Source organism: Myotis myotis, unplaced genomic scaffold (assembly GCF_014108235.1).
Source record: "Myotis myotis isolate mMyoMyo1 unplaced genomic scaffold, mMyoMyo1.p scaffold_m19_p_18, whole genome shotgun sequence".
NCBI classification, from domain to species: Eukaryota; Metazoa; Chordata; class Mammalia; order Chiroptera; family Vespertilionidae; genus Myotis; species Myotis myotis.
In genome coordinates, this window is record NW_023416322.1 from 7,462,821 (window position 1) to 7,483,641 (window position 20,821).

The 20,821-nt window shown below is 48.9% G+C and overlaps 1 protein-coding gene across 4 annotated transcripts; it reads left to right on the forward strand.

Annotated features, from left to right (window-relative positions):
• The first annotated feature begins 1,476 nt into the window (after nt 1-1,476).
• On the forward strand, nt 1,477-11,666 carry LAX1 (lymphocyte transmembrane adaptor 1). 4 transcript variants are annotated; one of them, XM_036344214.1, is made up of 7 exons: nt 1,477-2,206; nt 2,815-3,389; nt 3,579-3,761; nt 6,961-7,070; nt 7,434-7,544; nt 8,380-8,465; nt 10,416-11,666. In XM_036344214.1, exons 3-7 carry the CDS (start codon nt 3,673-3,675, stop codon nt 11,208-11,210), a joined length of 1,191 nt encoding a protein of 396 aa, XP_036200107.1. In that variant the 5' UTR covers nt 1,477-2,206; nt 2,815-3,389; nt 3,579-3,672; the 3' UTR covers nt 11,211-11,666. The 4 variants fall into 4 exon arrangements, with proteins under 4 accessions (XP_036200107.1, XP_036200109.1, XP_036200110.1 ...); XM_036344216.1 differs by lacking the exon at nt 1,477-2,206 and having other exon boundaries at nt 2,733-3,389; nt 10,443-11,666; XM_036344217.1 differs by lacking the exons at nt 1,477-2,206; nt 6,961-7,070 and having other exon boundaries at nt 2,733-3,389.
• Nucleotides 11,667-20,821: the final 9,155 nt, after the last annotated feature.

The window sequence follows — 20,821 nt, forward strand, 5'->3', positions numbered from 1 at the left end:
ATGAAAAAAAGGACTGTCAGAAATGAAGGATACACTAACTGAAATGAAGAATAATTTACAAGGAATCAACAGTAGAGTAGAGGATGCCAAGAATCAAATCAGCAATTTGGAATATGAGAAAGCAAAAAACACCCAATCAGAAAAGCAGAAAGAAAAAAGAATCCAAAAATATGATGATAGTGTAAGGAGCCTCTGGGACAACTTCAAGCAAACCAACATTCACATCATGGGGGAGGAGGGCAGAAAGAGAAGAGAGAGCAAGATATTGAAAACCTATTTGAAGAAATAATGACAGAAAACTTCCCCTACCTGGTGAAAGTAATAGACTTACAAGTCCAAGAAGCACAGATAGTCCCAAACAAGATGAACCCAAAGAGGCCCACACCAAGACACATCATAATTAAAATGCCAAAGGTTAAAAACAAAGAGAGAATCTTCAAAGCAGCAAGAGAAAAGCAGTTACCTACCTACAAGGGAGCACCCATACCACTGTCAGCTGATTTCTCAACAGGAACTTTGCAGACCAGAAGAAAGTGGCAAGAAATATTCAAAGTGATGAATAGCAATGATCTACAATCTAGATTACCCTACCCAGCAAACTATCACTTAGAATTGAAGGTCAGAAAAGAGCTAAAGGAGTTCATTACTACCAAGCCAGTATTACATAAAATGCTAAAAGTAATCTTGAAGGAGGAGGAGGAGGAGGAGAAATTAAAATATGAACAATAAAATGGCAATAAATACATATCTATCAAAAATTGAATCTAAAAATAAAAATAAATGAATAAGAAATCTGATGAACAAAAGAAACTGATGAATAAAATAGAACCAGAGGCATGGAAACATGGAACAGACTGATGAATCTCAGAGGGAAGTGGGGGAGGGGTTTGGGAAGAGATTAGCCAAAGAATTTATAAGCATTACCTATGGACACCAACAATAGGATGGTGAAGGCCTGGGGCAGGGTGGGAACAGGCAGGGAGGGGGGCAATGGAGGAAAAAAAGGGGGATATCTGTAATACTCTCAACAATAAAGATTTATTTAAAACGATTATATTTCTGGGAGAAGCTGAAACTTCAATTAAGTCAGATAATAAATCTAGGGCTTTAGCACAGGCGACACCATTCTGGGCCTATGGTTTTTTCTTCCACAAAACTTTAGCATCATATGTCACACTCAACGCCTGAAATCATTAAAAGTGACTATAGGGAAACATTAGAGCAATCAGGTTTAAAACATCTACTATTTATTTCCCAGGAATGAGTAGTTTCTTCCACGGTTATGATGAATAAGTTCAGACACCTATTTTGTGCTTTTTTTTTTTTTTTTTTTAAATTTTTTTAATTGATTTTTTAAAGAGAGGAAGGGAGAGAGAGATAGAGTAAGAAACATCGATGAGAGAGAGACATCGATCAGCTGCCTCCTGCACATCTCCCACTGGGGATGTGCCCGCAACCCAGGTACATGCCCTTGACCGGAATCGAACCTGGGACCCTTCAGTCCGCAGGCCGACGCTCTATCCACTGAGCCAAACCGGTTTCGGCCTATTTTGTGCTTTAATTGTTGGTTTAGTTGGTTTGTGTGCCATGCGGAGGGGAAGAAGAGCAGGTGAAAGAGTGCTCCCAGGGCCTGGAAACCCGAGGTCCATCCTTCCCAGGGAGCCTCCTTTGAGGAGGCTGCTCCCTCCAGTGTGGGCAGGAGAGACTCAGAAGACCAGAGGCAAGACGAGTCTGGCCCTAGCCAGTTTGGCTCAGTGGCTAGAGCCTTGGCCTGCAGACAAAAGGGTCCCGGGTTCAATTCCGGTCAAGAGCACGTGAAGGAAAAAAAAAAAAAAAGATGAGTCTGACTCAAGCAGGCTGAGTAGATAAGAGATTATCACATGCAGGAGGAAGTTTTAAAAAAAAAAAAAGTTTTTTTAAAGTAGTAGTCAGGGTTCTAAGGTTTTGTTCTAGCTGCCCTTCCCCTGTATCATCTTCCAAATTCCCAGTTCACTCACAGTCCCTCTTCTCGCCAGTGGCTCAGGACAGGCCAGGGAGTGAGCCTCTCTTGCAATAGTCCCAGCCACCAACCAGAGCAGAGCCATGGACCTCTTTCCCATGAGGAGTCCTCGTTCTTACTAAGTCCTGACCCAAAGCAGAAATGGACAGAGACCCAGATTCCAGCTCTAGAACCAGCTGCCTCTGAGCCATCTCAGCTTCCTGCCAGGTAAGGCTGCCTGGGCAGGAGGAGGGAAGTGGGGAGGGGCAGTGAGGATGTGGAGTGGCAGAGCTTGGGGGAGGGGAGCGGTGAGCCACAGGGGGCCCTCACGTGGGGGGGGGGGGTGAAGGGGGGTTGTGAGAGCTTGGCCAGGGCTGGCAGCTCAGGAAGAGGTGGGAGAGAGACATGGTGCTCAGCGCTGGCTGCCTTCCCTGCCATTTATCTGAATCGCTTTCCTGGTGGAGAGAGAGGCTCTTCCTCACACCCTCATAATAGCCTTAGTGACCCCTTGTCTTCAGATTCTCCCAAGATGCAAAGAGGGTTTCAGGAGATTGGTCAGAGGAAGAGGGTAAGAGAGTGAGAAACAAATGGGGAGCAATCCTCAAAGCTGGGACACCGGGGCTAAACGATTTGACTTCTGAGACAGGTGTGCAAGGGGCTGGATCCATCCTCCAGAGAGCCCTGTGAGCGAGACAGCCAGCGGGGGGGGGGGGGGGGGGGGGGGGGGGGGGGGGTGCTGAGGGTGGACAGAGTGGACTCCAGGGGGCCTGTGAACCCAGCGTAAGCTCCATGCTGGTCACACCCAGAACAAAGGTTCTCAAAATCTTGAAACACAGATCAGCTCCATCAAAACCATCTGGTAGCTTTTATGACGACAACCTTTCCACCCTCCGCCCACGATTCAGCATCAGGTGCCAGAGGTCCGCATTTGGGCCTAAAAAGCACCCTCCAGTTCTCCTAGACCTGCAAACACCGCTATGAACCTGGGGGCCGATGAAACACGACAGGCCTCCGAAACCCAGAGTGAGCGGTCACCCACCTGCCACCTGGCCCCTCCGTCATCCCTCTCCCCCAGACCACGGAGCACCTGCCAGCCCAGCGAGCAGCGGTGGGGGCGGGGCGTGTTCTCTGCCATCGGCTGAGAGCTGAGCACTTTTCCGGTGCCCATGCTTCGTGAGCATGTTGGTGGTGTCGCTTCCTGTCTCTGACTCTCTGTTTCCATTCTGGCCAAGTGTTTGCTCTCTCCTCTCTGCTCTGGGGGTTGGGGAGATGCGCCTCTCACAGAGCCTCTCTCGGCCTCCTGGCAGCTTCCACCTCGGTGCCCCTCGCACTCCCACCAGCGGGCAGAGACTGTGCTGCCCCTCAGGGAGTCCCACGCCCAGATGAGCTCTGCTCTCCTGCAGTGGGCAAGGTAGGCACATCCAGGTAGAACCAAACCTGTCGTTTTTGTATTTGGGGTCAACTCAGCCTGACATTTTAGGCATAGAGGGGGGGAGGAGGAGGAAGATGGAACTTTAAAAACCAAATGACTTCCTCCCCACCCTCCCCCAGGATGATATGTAAAATACTAACTAATTTTGCCTTTTCTCCTGGGAGTCAGCCACTCAGGAAAAGTGGCACATATGCAGGCAGCTGGCTTTGATTGAGAGAAGGCTTAGAAGGAGAAGCCGAAGCCAGAGGGGCTCCTGGGGACCATGGATGCCATCACCCCGACCCGTTCAGAACTCGGAGGGGGGACTTCGGAGCCCAGCACTCTGCAGGGAACCCCCAGCAGGCTGGGCAGGTGAGTGGCCCAGGGCGGCTCACCCTTCCCTGAATTCCTGAGGGCCCTGGCCTACCCTGGGGGCCTCCACCCCGGCAGCTGCCTCCCCTTACAACAAGGCTCAGGTCCACTGAAACCACCAAACTCGAGGCTCAGAGAAGCTCGCTCTGAGGGGAAAGGGAGGGGTGTTGAGAAAGAGGAGTCGTGGGGGAAGAGGAATATCTGTGATCACGCAGGGTTTTCTCAGCGCAAGCTGCCTGGCCCCGTTGAGTTTCTCACCTCTCAGAGGCTCTGACCGCTGTCCTCAATCTTTCCCATCTCAAGTCCCACCAGTGGCTCCTCAAACAAGCACTAGGTCCCACCATGAAAAAAAACAAAAGGCTCCCTTTTCCCAAAGATGTGTTTTTAGATCCTAAAAACTTGCCATGAATGAGAAATGTAATCGCAGGTATGATAAACATCTGCTTTAGGACATAAAATCTCACCAAACTAATGGCAGATACCAATTGTTTGCTTAATCTTTACGTTCCATGTCTTCCTAACAAAAATAAAAGTCCAGCAGCAGTTGAAACTTTAGCAACACTGGTAGGTATAAATTTCAGTGCTGTGAGAACAGTACAACGCAACGATAATGAACTTTAAATCTCTGTAGTTTGGGGAAAATAAAAGTTATTTCCAAGACAAACATGTCACTGGCAGATGGAGAGGGGCATTGATGGGGAATGAATTCATAACATCAGAACCCTGGATTCCCCACCCCACCCCCGAAGAAAATGAAGTCTGTATTCATTCATTTGTTTATTAATTCACTCATTCCTTCATTGAACAAATATTTCTCAGGCCCTTACTGTTCCAGGCACCAGGTGAACACAATAGACAAGTCCATGACTTCCTGGAGCTTATAGTCAAGTGGGAGAGTCAAATATTTTTTTTTAAATATATTTTATTGATTTTTTACAGAGAGGAAGGGAGAGAGATAGAGAGTTAGAAACATCGATGAGAGAGGAACATCAATCAGCTGCCTCCTGCACACCTCCTATTGGGGATGTGCCTGCAACCAAGGTACATGCCCTTGACCGGAATCGAACCTGGGACCTTTCAGTCCACAGGCCGACGCTCTATCCACTGAGCCAAACCGGTTTTGGCGGGAGAGTCAAATATTTTTAAAAAAAACAAAGAGATAAACAAATGAACATAGAATAACGTCTGTCATAAACCCCATGAAGAAAAACCAGGGCAGAGTAAGGGGACTGCGGGTTACACGGTGTGGCCAGGGAAGACCTGTTTGAGGAGGTGACATCTCAGAAGAGACCTGAATTAAATGAGGGGCTGAGCCAGGCGGGCAGGTGGGAGAGACAGCCGAGGCCTGAGACAGGACGGTGCTTTGCATGGGCAAGGAGCACAAGCAGTCCTGGCCGTCAAAGTCAGAGGAAGCGGTAGGAAATGAGGCCTGGAGGTAGGAAGAGGCCAGAACAGAAGTGCCGTGAAGTCCTCCCGGGGGTGGGACTGCGGGTGTTATCCCAGGTGTGATGGGAAGTCATGGAGGGTTGCACGCAGAAAAGGGCGCAACCTGGTTTACTGTTTAGGGGCTCACGCTGGCTCCTGTGTAAAGATGGTACGTTGAGGCTGAGAGTGAAAGCAAGAAACCCATTAGGAAGGTTATTGCAAAGGTCCGTGTGGAACACACCGAGGCCCAGGCTGGGTGGAGGCAGAGGAGGAGTGAGGGGTAACTGCGTTCGGAATTGATGCCCAGGGTTGAGCAACAGAACCTGCTGGTTGACGAGGAGTCGGACATGAAAGAGAGAGAGCAGCCAAGGATGATTTCCGATGGAGCCGCTAGAGCAGTGATGGCGAACCTATGACACACGTGTCAGAGGTGACACGCAAACTCATTTTTTTGGTTGATTTTTCTTTGTTACATGGCATTTAAATATGTAAAATAAATATCAAAAATATAAGTCTTTGTTTTACTATGGTTGCAAATATCAAAAAATTTCTATATGTGACACGGCACCAGAGTTTAAGTTAGGGTTTTTCAAAATGCTGACACGCCAAGCTCAAAAGGTTCGCCATCACTGCACTAGATGATGGGAAATGCCAGAGGAGGGGCAGGCTTATGAGGGAGAATGGGAGTTCTGTTTCACACAGATTTGGTTTGAGATCATGTGGGGCAGCCTAGTGGACATGACCAGTATCAAGTTGGTTACGCAAGCCTGGAACCCAGGAAGACAAAAGCCTTCCCTGACACATGACCTGGTTTCTAATAGTTGGCGGTACCGGGTCAGCTAGTAATTCCTTCTGTAGCCTCACTGGCTGCTTGCTGTTACAACAGGCAATGAGGAGCAGCAGCCCGCCCCATCCCTGCAGGGAAATGGCAACTGGCAGGGAACACTCTCAGTGCGTTCCTGTTGGTGAAATTCCACGGAACAGAGTGTTGCTTGGAGACCAGCTCCACAAGTTGGTGCTGTGAAGGTTATTCAAGTGCACACAAGCTGGACCCTGTCACAGAGCCGCTCCCTAACTGTCAATTGGGTAATCCTTTGCTCCTGGAAAGACAGAAAGCCCGGGAGTGGCAACAAGGGGAAGCAAGGACAGAGGAACTTGCCTTTGCAAGTTTGGAGGCCAATGTGATGCAGTGGAAAGAGTGTGATCTTGGGGCCCAAACAGATCTTGACTCACATTCCATCTTTGATCCTTCCTATCTGTGTGATCTTTGATGTGTTATTTACGTTTCTGAACCTCTATCTCTCTCTCTTCCTTCCTCTCTGAAATCAGTAAAAATATATTTTTTAACAAAAAAGAAAGAAGTATCACTGATGAGAGAGAATCATCCATCAGCTGCCTCCTGCACTCCCCACACTGGGGATCGAGCCCACAACCTGGGCATATGCCCTGACCAGGAATCAAACTGTGACTTCCTGGTTCATAGGTCAACACTCAACCGCTGTGCCACATCAGCCGGGCTAAACCTCAGGTTTCTTAGTCACAAAGAGAAGTAGGGTTGTTGTAAAGATGAAATAAGTTTCACAGGCAAACCCCTGGCATCCAGTGAGCATTCACACGGGACAGTTCCTTCCGTGTCCACAAAGAGAGGACCCGCTCCCACCACACAGCCCACCCCAGCTCGGCCTTCCTTCTCCGGGCTCCCCTCCCAAGTCCTTGGGAAGCATCTTCCTCAGCCTCCCCGCCCGGCTGGGCATGGCACTCCGTTTCCTTGCAGAGATCAGGACTGGAGCAGCAGCATCTTTGCTGGGTTGGCGGGACTCCTTGCCATCCTCCTGGTCATCGCGGTGCTCTGCGTCCTGTGGAACTGGACCACACGGAAGAAGCGTGAGTCCCCCGTGTGTCCAAAGTTGAGGCACATGAGGGCCAATCATCTAGCCGGGCATTTGAAGCCGGGTTTATTCTCCGGGGGTAAACTATTTGCGCAAGGAGTCCTTATCGGACACGCTGGTCCTTGCCTCCCTCAGGGTCCAAAAGGCTGAGTGCTGATTGGAGAGAGTGGAGATCCCTCTTGAAAGTCACTGCTCTCCTACCCCTGGGCCCTGCTTTCTCTCCCAGCTCTGTCAACGGAGACCCCTGTCCCTGCAGCTCAAATGGCATTTGTCCAGTCTGGACGGGTATTTGTATGGTGCAGGGTGAGAATGGAGCCATCTCATCCCCAGCGTCCCCCTCTGTGTCCTTGCCCTGCAGGGCGAGTTCCTTACCTGCGGGTTACCACGGCGCCCTTGCGGACTCTGCCTCCGTCCAGACAACGAGCCAAAAATATTTATGACTTCGTGCCCCGAAGGCAAGGAGTTCTAGGTAGGTGTTTCCTTCTAATCCACGGAGTCCAGACCTACAGAACTTCTGCCCCATGAATGCACCTCTCACCACCCAGAAGCAACTTTCTCTAAGCTTCCAGCAGTGGCAAGAGTAAGGTCTTTGGACTTAAACAGACCTTGACTCACATTCTAGGGTTGGGGTTTTGGTTCTTCCTGATGTTAAGGTAGCGGAGGACAGATGGGTGAGTCTGGGGATGGGGAAGACATTCTGAAAAACAGAGAACGTGGCCGCCAGCATTCCAGGCAGGGAGGGTTCACACCAGGCACTCCCTTCCCAGCCCCCCACCCCGGGGCTGGTGTCCTCTGGTGCCCCGGATGCTGAGGAGGGCCCCCGGCCTCAGGGCGCATCATCCTTACAGCTCGGACCCTCTCGCCACAGAACAGCAGCTCCCACGTGCCAGGCCCCACACAGGCCCGCTTCACCCACCATGCGGGGCGTGTGCAGGCTGAAGCCAGGACTGGCTACACCAGCGGTTCTCAACCTATGGGTCGCGACCCCTTTGGAGGTCGAACGACCCTTTCACAGGGGTCGCCTAAGACCATTGGAAAACACATCTATAATTACATATTGTTTTTGTGATTAATCACTAGGCTTTAATTATGTTCCATTTGTAACAATGAAAATACATCCTGCAGATCAGATATTTACATGACGATTCATAACAGTAGCAACATTACAGTTATGAAGTAGCAACAACAATAATTTTATGGTTGGGGGTCACCACAACATGAGGAACTGTATGAAAGGCTCGCGGCATTAGGAAGGTTGAGAACCGCTGGGCTACACCATCAGGCTCTGTCCTCTGTCCTTCCAGGGAGACACCAGTCGAGGAGTTTCCGTGTATTCAGTATCGAGAGCCTCCTCTCCAGAAACTCTGACAGCCCTCCCTCCGCACACGTGGTAAGTCACGTGGGACAACCGGCCCTTGGGAAGAATTGCCTGTGTCTGGCCCAAGGACGGAGGAGAAAGAGCTCTAGGCCCCAGATCTTGTGTCCCTGCATATAAACCTTGGCCCTATTAGATCAGGAAGATTCGCCTCAGGACCTCCTGCTGCCCCAGGAGAAAAATTCAGAAAGATGAGTAAGAGCTTGGGGTTTTAAGGCATGAGTCCTCCAGGGCCTGATGTTGGAACTGCAATGGGTTGTTTGATCAAAGACATGGTAACATGCTTATTCAAACGAGCCCCCAAGGGTCACAGAGAGTCCCCATTGCTGTTGGTGCTCAAAGCAGACTTAAAAGCCTGCTTTGGGGATTACTTCTGGAGCTCCTGTCACATTATTTCAATGATTCCCCATCAGCAGAAATAGTCATAAATCATTGAGAACTATAGCTAGTTTCCAAAGTGTTTGACCCAATGGGGTTGGGTTGCAAGGAGTGTGTTACAATTAGTAACAGCAACCCCTTGTGGCTTACGCTGTGGCTGACGGGAGCTCCCAGGGCGAGGGGTCCCGCGTGGTGTGGGGCAGAGGCAGGGACAGGGGAGGGACTGCTTCGAAGGTCAGGATGCTCATTATTCCCAGAGAGAAGTTTTGTTTGCTTGTTGAAGAAATTCTGTTTGCTCGTTGGTTTTATGGTCATCTCGAGTAAATGCCATCTTGCTGCTGATGGTGTTTCTGTCAGTACCCAGCCCCCCTTTACCCTGCGGCTACCTCCATGTCACTGCCTGTGCTTCCTCCCCTTCCTGCAAGGCCCATGTTGGACTCCACTCACAGGGCAGGGAAGAGAAACTCCATTGCCAAAGCTAGTTCCAGGGCGTGGGTGGGTCCTGGGGGGATTCTGCATCCAGAGCTTCGATCCCGAACTGACTTCAGCCCACAAGTGTGGTTAGCTTGGGCTCTGTGTGTTGGAAGAACATTTAAGCCAGTTGCCAACATTTAAAAATCTAAAAGATCTCACATTCAAGCCCAGATGTCCAGCTTTTCTCGAAAACTCAGAAATTTTGGAAACATCAGACCAGCATCCCTAAATGGCCATAATCAGCTGGGTCTGTGCCAGCTGCCCCTTCAACCCCTTTAGTGATGATAATGGCAAGCATTCTCGTATTTTCTGTGTGCCAGGAGCAATTCTAAACACTTCACCTGCAGCAACCCATGTACTCCTCACAGAAAGCTTATAATATAGATACTATAATCATCCCTGTTTTATTACTTAGGAAACGGAGGCATGGAGAGAGTAAGTAACTTGCTCAAGTGGGGGGCCAGCCTTTGAGGTTGCAAGGAGAGCATTCAGAGGGGTGAGGCTAGGGTCTGCACCCTCAGTCTGGGCCTGCTCCACCTTTAGCCACTAGGCTATATTACCCCTCAGTGTGCTCTGAGCTGGCAGGCTCTGTCCTGTTTATAGTATTTTCTCCATTGAACCCCCACCTTGTGGCCAAAATACAGTTACTGTTTATCGTCACATTACATTTTTGCTTTCCCTAAACTCTGCTCATGCCCACCTAGCATCCAAAGTCTTGTATTTTTTTTAATTTATTTATTCACTTTTAATATATTTTTATTGATTTCAGAGAGGAAGGGAGAGAAAGAGAGAGAGAAACATCAATGATGAGAGAGAATCATTGATCGGCTGCCTCCTGCACGCCCCCCCCCCCCCCCCACTGGGGATCAAGCCCACAACCCGGGCATGTGCCCTTGGCCGGAATCGAACCTGGGACCCTTTAGTCCACAGGCCGACGCTCTATCCACTGAGCCAAAGCGGCTAGGGCAGTCTTGTATTTGATTCAGAACTCTTCTCCGAGGTGGAGAACTGGGTGGAGGAACGATCCGATGAGAGTACTGGGTGGGGAAGAGGAAAGGCTTCGTCCCTGTTTCTGCTTCTGTCCTGTCCCTGGCTTTCTCTTCTTGCGCGCAGACCTCCCAAGCCAGCCGTGCCCTCCAGGTGCACAGAGCCCAGGCTCACTCCGTGGGCATCTACGACAACGCCACGGGACCCTGGGTGTATGAGAACCTCACCCCCTCGGCGCACTCCGTCCACGTCAGAGCAGCTGGAGGCGACCTGAGCGTCTCTTCAGAGGACTCCAGAGACTACGTCAACGTTCCCACAGCAGCAGAGATTGCTGAGCTGCTGGCTGCTCCTAGCCACCCCCCTGGGAACCTCTTTGCCCGCCCAAGTGCTCGGGAGCTGGAATCCACTGAGGAAAGGGACAAGGGCTGGGACCATGCCAGTGACTACGCCCGATTTTTGCCTCCAGGAACTGAGGGCAACGATCCACTCAGCGATGAGGAAAGCTCTTCTCAGACCTCAAATGACTACGTCAACACGGCAGAGTTGGACCTGGGGGCCGCCCAGGGGAAGCAGCCCTGGATGTCCTTTCAGTGCTGCCCAGATTATGAAAATGTCCCACCAGCAGGTCCCAATGGAAGCCAGCAGCTGGCGGAAGGAGTGACATCCTCACACACAAACCCTGTAGAGGGAAGGACAGAGGGTACGGAGACTCATGGCCCCCTGGTCATGCCATCAGGGAGGTTCCTGGTTTCAGGGGATTTTGGGGCCTATCAGCCATCCGCACAGAGTGAGAGCCGTCAGATGAAACGTGGAGGAGAGGGGTCAAACCAGGGCTCCGGGGAGGATGACATTGTGCTGGCTGCCGCGTTAGGAGGCGACGCTGAGCAGGAAGAAGACACACGGCCCTTCCTGTGGAATTAAGGGCTTCCCACCCAGCTGGAAAGCCACGGGTACTAGTCTCTCCTGCCACAGCCAAGTGAAGACCCTCGACCATCCTTTTTTCAGTGGATTTATCTGGTTAGACTACAAAGAGGCTGAGATGAGTAGGGAGCTAAGAGGGTTTACTAAAGCAGAGGTTTGGGAAAGCCAGAAAGAAATTCTTTTCAAACAGGCCGTGATCTCTCATACCAACCTAAGGATGTTTCCTAAACTGCCTTTTAGGACTATTAAGAGATTTTTTTTTAAAAAAAAATGAGAGAGTACTTTAGTGCACAGTGGAAATATAAAGTAGTCTAAAATCATTACCTTCATGCCCTAGCTCAGTGGTCGGCAAACTCATTAGTCAACAGAGCCAAATATCAACAGTACTTCAAAATAGACTCGCCCAGGCCGAAAACCAGCTTCTGCGCATGGGCCACGAAGTTTCAGTCGCATTGTACGTGCATACCCACACGTGGTATTTTGTGGAAGAGCCACACTCAAGGGGCCAAAGAGCCGCATGTGGCTCGCAAGCCGCAGTTTGCCGACCACTGCCCTAGCTGGTTTGGCTCAATGGATCGATCGTCAGCCTGTGGACTGAAGGGTCCCGGGTTCGATTTCACTCAAGGGCACATGCCCAGGTTGTGGGCTCGATTCCCAGTTGGGGGTCTGCAGGAGGCAGCCGATCAATGATTCTCTCTCATCATTGATGTTTCTATCTTTCTCTCTGAAATCAATAAAAATATATTTTAAAAAAACAAAGTCATTACCTTCACTAGTACCAGCAGACTGCAAAGCAAAAATGCAGACTGTTTTGTAGAATGAGCAGGGGCCAACAGGAAAGGAGGAGTCAGAGTGGGGGTGCAGGACAGTTTCCACTTCAAAATGAGGATGGACAACCAAGGCTGGAGATGTGGGAGGACAGGAACTCTCACTCATTGCTAATGGGATTGCAAAGCATAACATCCACTTTGGAAAACTATTTGGCAATTTCTTACAAACTACTTATGTGACCGAGCCATTCCACTATTAGGCATTTACCCAAGTGAATTGCAAACTTGTGTTCAGCCTGGCCAGTGTGGCTCAGAGGCTGAGCATCAGACCATGAACCAGGAGGTCACAGTTTGATTCTCAGACAGGGAACATGCCCCAGTTATGGGCTCCATCCCCAGTTGGGGGCATGCAGGAAGCAGCCAATCGATGTTTCTATCTCTCCATCCCTCTCCCCTCCTCTCTCTAAAATCAATAAAACATATTTTAAATAAATAATAAAACTTGTGTTCACCCACACAAAAAGAAACATACATGACTGTTTACAGCAGTTTTATTCACATTTGCCCCAAACTAGAAATAACCCGGATGTCCTGCGACAAGTGAATGGATAAACGGTGGTATATTCATACAATGACTGTCTACTGTATACTCAACAGTAAAAAGGAATGAACTATTGGTTCATGCAACAACAGGGACAAATCTTAAATGCATTTCTCTACGTGAAAGAAGCTAGACCTGAGCATCTACTTATTTTAGGATCCGTTTATATAACATATGGAAAAGGTGAAACTATAGGGATGGGAGATAGGTTAGTGGTTGGGAGGTTTGGGGAAGGGGGGATTTTACTACAAAGGAATTTTTAGAGTAATGGAGCTGTCTCTATGGTACTGTGATGGTGGATACATAACTCTATGTATTTGTCAAAATGTACAAAGCTATAGTGTACAGTGACCTTTATTGCATGCAATTTCAAAAATTAACCAGGCTTTCAGGGGAACCCATGATGGAATGCAGTTTGTGACAAATGAATCTAACTATATTACAAATATATGACATGACCTCACTATAGAGGGTGGGGGAGAAAGAGCTGGTCTAATTAACTTTGGAAAACAATGCTTTTACTTAAAACCGTAAGATAAAAACACAAAGAATGCTACAAAAACACTATCCTCTAGTTGGTAAATTTGTATTTCACAGGAGTTTAGGTTAGCAATTCTGAAACTACTTTAAGTATACAGTATACTAAGGTTAAACAAGAAAATATTGTAGATAAGGAGAGACAGGTTTCTATCAGAGAAAGAAGTAACACATAAGCAAGTAGGAAAGGCTCCAGTGAACTTTGGATTAGAGCTGGGGTATAGTTTGAACTTATGTTTATTTTAATATAAATAAATGGATATATATATTGCCCTAACCAGTTTGGCTCAGTGGATAGAGCGTTGGCCTGCGGACTGAAAGGTCCCAGGTTCGATTCCGGTCAAGGGCATGTACCTTGGTTGCGGGCACATCCCCAGTAGGGGGTGTGCAAGAGGCAGCTGGTCGATGTTTCTCTCTCATCGATGTTTCCAACTCTCTATCCCTCTCCCTTCCTCTCTGTAAAAATCAATAAAATATATTTTAAAAAATAAATAAATAAATGGATATAGAACTCAATATAGATATGTGTGTATACATAGGCTAGTGTTTATACATTCCTTAGCTCTGTCCACTTGAGGGTCTAGATGTGATGTGACCTCAATAACAATGAACACACTTAGTGCTCAGAGCTTGGTTTCTAAATATCATTCTTCAACAAAAGTAACCAGAGCTCCTTGGATAAGTGGCTGGTTCTAGGGCTGGGGCAGAGAATGCACAGGTTGAGCTTGACCATCTTATAGAAAAGAAAAGAAAACTAGAGAGGGTGAGGGGGAGAAAAGACAAGAAAAGATGAGGGCATGTCCCAAGGCGCCAAATGAAAGAGCCCCCAGAGGCAAAGCTAGAGCAGTTTAAGCAATAAAAATAAGTAATTATAATATAAATTTATAAAAAAGAATAAAATAAATATCCACAGCTCATGACTATATTCAGGGCTCTCAGATTCACCCCATAAGTGGCCAGCATTTAAATTCCAGCCAAACAGAGGACATGGTGCCAATCTGGTCTTGATGGCCAGGGCAACAACAACAAGCACATAGAGAGGATGGCAGCCCAGTCAAGTGCGGGAGGGTTTGCATCAGATGTGAGAACAGAGATTGGACAGAACTGAATCTTAAGTATTGGCATGAGGGAATTCTTATGACCAAGAGGGGATGAAAGTTACGGGATCAAAATAAGTTGTTAAGAAAGCTACCGCCTAATAGGAAAGGGAAGTTCACACTACCACAGTTGGGGGACAGAGCCTGAAAAAAGTAAAGCCAACTCATATTTATACCCCAATAAGACAGTTACACTTATATGCACTCTTCCATTAATACTATATTGTAATTGTAATCCTATCTAATAAAAGAGAAACATGGTAATTAGCTGTACCTCTGCTACCCTTCCCATTGGCTAATCAGGGCAATATGCAAATTAACTGCCAGCCAAGATGGCGGCCGGCAGCCAGGCAGCTTGAAGCGAACATGAGGCTTGCTTGCTCCAGTGACAGACCAAGCCAACGTTCCCCGCCTGCCGCTGCCGGCCTCTGAGCTTGCAGTTTGAAACGTTACAAATATAGAATCTAAACAAACTCCAGAAACCTGCTTTCAGCCAGCCGGGATCTCAGAACTGGAGTTGAAACAGTGTTTCGACTATAGAACCCAAACAAACTAGATACCTGCTTTCAGCAGCCGAGGCCTCAGAGCTGGAGGCAAGCCTCAGAGCTAAAGCTGACCCAGAATTTAAAAAAGAAAAAAAGGAGCGGTTGGGAGCTTCAGTCACCCACCAGCCTGAAAACAGCCCTCAGCCCCTCACCCAGACTGGCCAGGCACCCCAGTGAGGACCCCCAACCTGAAGGGGGTGTGACCAGCTGAAAACAGCCATCAGCCCCTCACCCAGGCTGGCCAGACACCCAAGCGGGACCCCCACCCTGATCCAGGACACCCTTCAGGGCAAACCAGCCGGCCCCCACCCATGCACCAGGCCTCTACCCTATATAGTAAAAGGGTAATATGCCTCCCAGCACCGGGATCAGCATGACAGGGGGCAGCGCCCCAACCCCCTGATCATCCCTGCTCTGTGCCTGATAGGGGGGAGCTCCCCAACCCCCTGATCGCCCTGCGGCTCTGTGTGTGACAGGGTGCGGCGTCCCAACCGCCCCCCATGAGCCCTGCTCTGTGTGTGACGGGGTAGAGTCATAACCTCCCATCGGCCCTGCCCTGAGTGTGACAGGGTACAGCGCCCCAACCCCCTGATCCACCCTTCTCTGTGTGTGACAGGGGGCGGTGCCCCAACTCCCCTATCGGCCCTACTCTGTGAGTGACGGGGGGAGCTCCTCAACCCCCTGATCGGCCCTGCTCTGTGCATGACAGGGGGGAGCTTCCCAACCCCCTGATTGACCCTGCTCTGTGCGTGACAGGGTCCTATCTAATAAAAGAGAAACATGGTAATTGGCGTATGACCGCTACCCTTCCCATTGGCTAATCAGGGCGACATGCAAATTAACTGCCAGCCAAGATGGCGGCTGGCAGCCAGGCAGCTTGAAACTAACATGAGGCTTGCTTGCTTCAGTGATGGAGGACTGCAGTTTCAAACATTGTAACAAATACAGACACTAAACAAAACCCCAGAAACCAGCTTTCAGCGAGCTGGGATCTCAGAGCTGGAGTTGATATAGAGTTTCGATTATAGAACCAAAACAAACCAGATACCTGCTTTCAGGAGCGGAGGCCTCAGAGCTGGAGCCTCAGAGCTAAAGCTGGCCCAGAATAAAAAAAAAAAGAAGCAGTTGGGAGCTTCAGTCACCCACCAGCCTGAAAACAGCCCTCAGCCCCTCACCCAGACTGGCCAGGCACCCCAGTGGGGACCCCCACCCTGAAGGGTGTGTGACCAGCTGCAAACAGCCATCATCCCCTCACCCAGGCTGGCCAAGCACCCCAGTGGGGACCCCCACCCTGATCCAGGACACCCTTCAGGGCAAACCAGCCAGCCCTCACCCATGCACCAGGCCTCTATTCTATATAGTAAAAGGGTAATATGCCTCCCAGCACCGGGATCAGCGTGACAGGGGGCAGAGCACAAACCTCCTGATTGCCCTGCGGCTCTGTGTGTGACGGGGGCGGGGCCACAACCTCCCTATCGGCCCTGCTCTGTTCGTGACAGGCTCTGTGCCTGATAGGGGGGAGTTCCCCAACCCCCTGATCACCCTGCGGCTCTGGTGTGACAGGGTGCGGCACCCCAACCCCCTGATCTGTGTGTGACGGGGTAGATCCATAACCTCCCCATCGGCCCTGCCCTGAGTGTGAGAGTGGAGGCGCCCCAACCCCCTGATCGGCCCTGCTCTGTGGGTGATAGAGGGCAGCACCCCAACCCCCTGATCCGCCCTGCTCTGTGTGTGACAGGGGGCGGTGCCCCAACTCCCCTATCGGCCCTACTCTGTGAGTGACAGGGGGGAGCTCCCCAACCCCTGATGGGCCCTGCTCTGTGCGTGACAGGGGGCAGCGCCCCAACCCCGATTGGCCCTGCTCTGTGCGTGACAGGGGGTGGTGCCGCAACCTCCCCATCGACCCTGCCTTGAGTGTGACAGTGGGCAGTGCCCCAACCCCCCAATCGGCCCTACCCTGAGCGTGACTGAGGGTGGCATCGCAACCTCCCAATCTGCCCTGCTCTGTGCATGATGGGGGCGGCGCCCCAACTCCCCAATCGGCCCTGCTCTGAGCCCGACCAGTGGCTGCACCTAGGGATTGGGCCTGCCCTCTGCCACCCGGGAGCAGGCCTAAGCCAGCAGGTCATTATCTCCCGAGGGGTCCCAGACTGCGAGAGGGCACTGAGGCACCCCCCCTCCCCCCCGAGTGCACAAATTTTTGTGCACCGGGCCTCTAGTCTTATATAATAAAAGCCTACTATGCTAAGTGTGCAGTCATCCGGTCATCCGTTCAACCAATCAAAGCATAATATGCTAATGATATGCTAAGGCTGCTCAATGCTCGCTATGACGTGCACTGACCACCAGGGGGCAGACGCTCCAAACAGTAGGTTAACTTGCTGCTGGGGTCCGGCAGATCGGGACTGAGTGAGACGAGGCCAGACATACCCTGGAGCCCTCCCGTGGCCCCTACCTGGCCCCTTTCTGTTTATTTCTTGTTCTGAGAATTTTTACAAAGAAGTGGATGATAGACTTTCTATTAAATTATAATTCTTTCTCTTCCTGGATAGTTTTATTTTCTCACATTAGTTGCCAGGATGTTTTGAGTTCAGTTGAATGCCCAAGTGCAGGAATTATCTGACCTCATATGCCTGCTCATGTTAAATAATGCTAAAAATGTTACTGCTCTAGCTTTGCCTTTGGGGGCTCTTTCATTTGGCGCCTTGGGACATGCCCTCATCTTTTCTTGTCTTTTCTCCCTCTCACCCTCTCCAGTTTTCTTTTCTTTTCTATAAGATGGTCAAGCTCAACCTGTGCATTCTCTGCCCCAGCCCTAGAACCAGCCATTTCTCCAAGGAGCTCTGGTTACTTTTCAAGATCAGGATGAGAAAATAGATACAAAAATAGCTAATCAACTATGATCCCTTAATTAGTTAAATACAGTGACTGAATTATTCAGACTTACGTTACATTGAGTGTGACCTCATTGCTAATACTGTGTCGTGTGAAATATGTTTGCTAAGTCCTCTCCCTCCCTCTTTGTCACGCGCCCTCTGATGGCGAGGAAAGGACAAGATTCCGCTGTCCCTCTCGCATGTCTCCTCCCTGAACACTGCCGTAGTGTCTTGGAGCTTTATTGTCCCTTCCAGCTTTCCTGTGCGCTGGGGGCCTGTACTGACCGGAGAAACTCTGAGTCTTAAGCCAGTCAATAAGTCGGTGTCACAGAAAGAAGGCAATGGTATTCTAAGAGACACAAGTGACCAAGGAAACCCATCTTACTTCTGTCACTTCCTTGTATTAGTCAACCACTTATGCTGAAAATAGATCAAGAAGTGGATATAAAAATTCTGATCACCAGATGTAGCATGTGTGGCACTGCTACCCCTCCAAACAATTCTCTGACACCCCTGGGTGTCCTATGACTCAGCTGAATTCTGACCCTAGCTACCTGGAGAGAGCATCAGACCACAGGCTACGGGCTCAGTCCCACAAGACGGCCGGCTCCTTCAGATGCCAATTGCAAGTCCACACTGTCACGCCTGCTTCTGACAGACTGGCTATAAATCAGAGGCTCCCAGAACCATCTCCTCGGGTTTGATTAATTTGCTAGAACGGCTCACAAGACTCAGAAAACCAGCTTACTCACTAAATTACTGATTTATTACAAAGGTTATTAAAGGATACGAATCCACAGCCAGATAAAGCTTCCAAACAAAGGAGCTTATAGCTATCCTCATGGTAAAAGCACTCTGGCTCACCAACCAGAAGCTCTTTGAATACTGCCCTTATGGGTATTATGGAGACTTTATTACGTAAGCATGATTAATTAAATCATTGGCTATTGGCAATAGATTGGACATCCAAACGCTCTTCCCTCCCTGGAGGTCAGGGGGGGTGGGACTAAAAGTTGCAACCCTCTAATCACATGGTTGGTTCTCTGATAATTGCTCCCTTCTTTAAGTGTGATCCAAAAGTCACTATGAAGCCCTGGCTGGTTTGGTTCAGTGGTTAGAATGTCAGCCCTTGGACTGAAGGGTCGCAGGTTCAGTTCCAGTCAAGGGCATGTACCTTGGTTGCAGGTTCAATCTCTGGGCCCCCATGGGGGTGCGTGTGGGAGGCAACCAATCAATGTGTCTCTCTCACATCGATGTTTCATTCTCTTTCTGTCTCTCCCCATCTCTTACAGTCTCTCTAAAAGTCAATGGAAAAATATCCTCTGGTGAGGATTAATGACAACAAAAATCAAAAGTCACTATTAACATTACCAAAGGTGCCTTTGTCATTCTCATCACTTAGAAAATTCCAAGTATTTTAGGAGCAAACTCCAAATATAGTTTATTTCTTATTATAAATCACAGTATCACAGGAGTAAAAACTGTTATTTTGTGCAGTCTTTCCACTGTTTTGGTAAGAATGAAATACAATTCGTTTGTGTCATTCATGGTAGTTATAGTCTAGAAAGTCACAATAAACACTGAATTAATGAACACTACTGAGCCACACTGCTCCTAAGGGAAATATACATTAGGTTCGTCTGAACTTCTGGTCACATTTTCATTAACTGATCGATACATAACCTTGTTTTATGTGTAGTTCCTGTTTAAAGACACCTTATTTAACATACATTGTCGACTCATTAACATTGGCACTCACTATACTATAATGCCCGCCTGAATGAGGCTTAGCTAACACCCATTCTCTCCACCCTTATTGCCTTTTGAACACTAGACAGCACTTCAGCACTCCATTTGGAGATCATCTGAAATAGCGAAATCACCAACAAAAAGCACAAAAAATGAGGGGGGAAAAAGTGTCACTAAATAGACCCCCAAAAAGACACTTGTTTACAGTTTGAGAGCTGAAATGAGAAAGCAGAATTTTGCCTTGTTCAATCCCAGGTGGGGGGACATGCATGCTGGCCCATTGAAAATGTTCCCGCTCTGCACCTGGGCATGTCCAGGAATGACCGAAAGTGCTAAGAGTATTGATTTTGAAGTTATAAATGAATTTTAGCAAGTAGGTAAATTTGCAAACACAGAATCTACAAATAATAAGGATCGGCTGTATGAATGTACCAGCTACAAAATAAATATTGTGCCATTTTGGTGATTCTACATATGAGTTAAATGCTGACATATTTGCATTTAAAATGGCATTGCACAGTATAAAGATGAGTGGTAAAATTCATGTTAATAAATTAAAATTCTAACTGTTCTGTACTTAGAATGGCATTAAATAGGAAGGAACGCCATGAGACGTTAAGAGGCAGACTAGAAGAAAGGAAAAAGCGGAAAGTAAAAAAAAAAATAAAATAAAAAATAAAAAAAAAAAAAGAAGAAAGGAAAAAGCTTTATATTTTAGATAGAACTGCTAACAGCACTTTTTTCCTGGATAATAATCACACTGCAAAGTCCTTTTTACCATGTAAGGTAACATATTCACAGGTTCCAGGGATTAAGACATGAACATATGGGGGGAGGGGCATTATTTTGTCTACCACAGATATGTAACAGGTTACTATCTCTGATGATAGATGACTCTGATAATAACTCTAGCCTTATTGTAGGAATCAGAGAAGTGGCGCTCAGGGAGGCCAATCGGAAGCTCACGTTTAGTCACCCTGGCAACAGCTCCTCCCACTCACCACCCACAGGAAATAGGTCCCTGCATCCCACAGCCCAGGATCAGCAAGCTGGGAGCCCACGAGTTTCGGGGGCCCGTTTGGACTTTCACCATCAGAGATGGCAGCAAAGGCGGCATCATCGGAACCTACCACGCCGTGGTCTTGTCATCCAGGTTATGCAAGATACCGGCAACATTACTCTAAAGCAATGGCTTGGGTGCGAAGCCACCAGAATGCCGATGGGAAGGCCGGGGAGACTTATTTCCGTCCCCAGTGGTACTTCACTCCGGGAGATCTCCCCCCGGAGAAACGTGGGCCTCCTCGGTCCTGCTGTGGCCATCGCTTGGCCTCCCAGGACTCCCTCTGTGGTTATTCACATTCTCCAAGGTCTGGGCAGCATCCTCATGGCAGCACAGGCGAAGACCACGCTTGGGCCACAGAGGAGGAGCCGGAGAC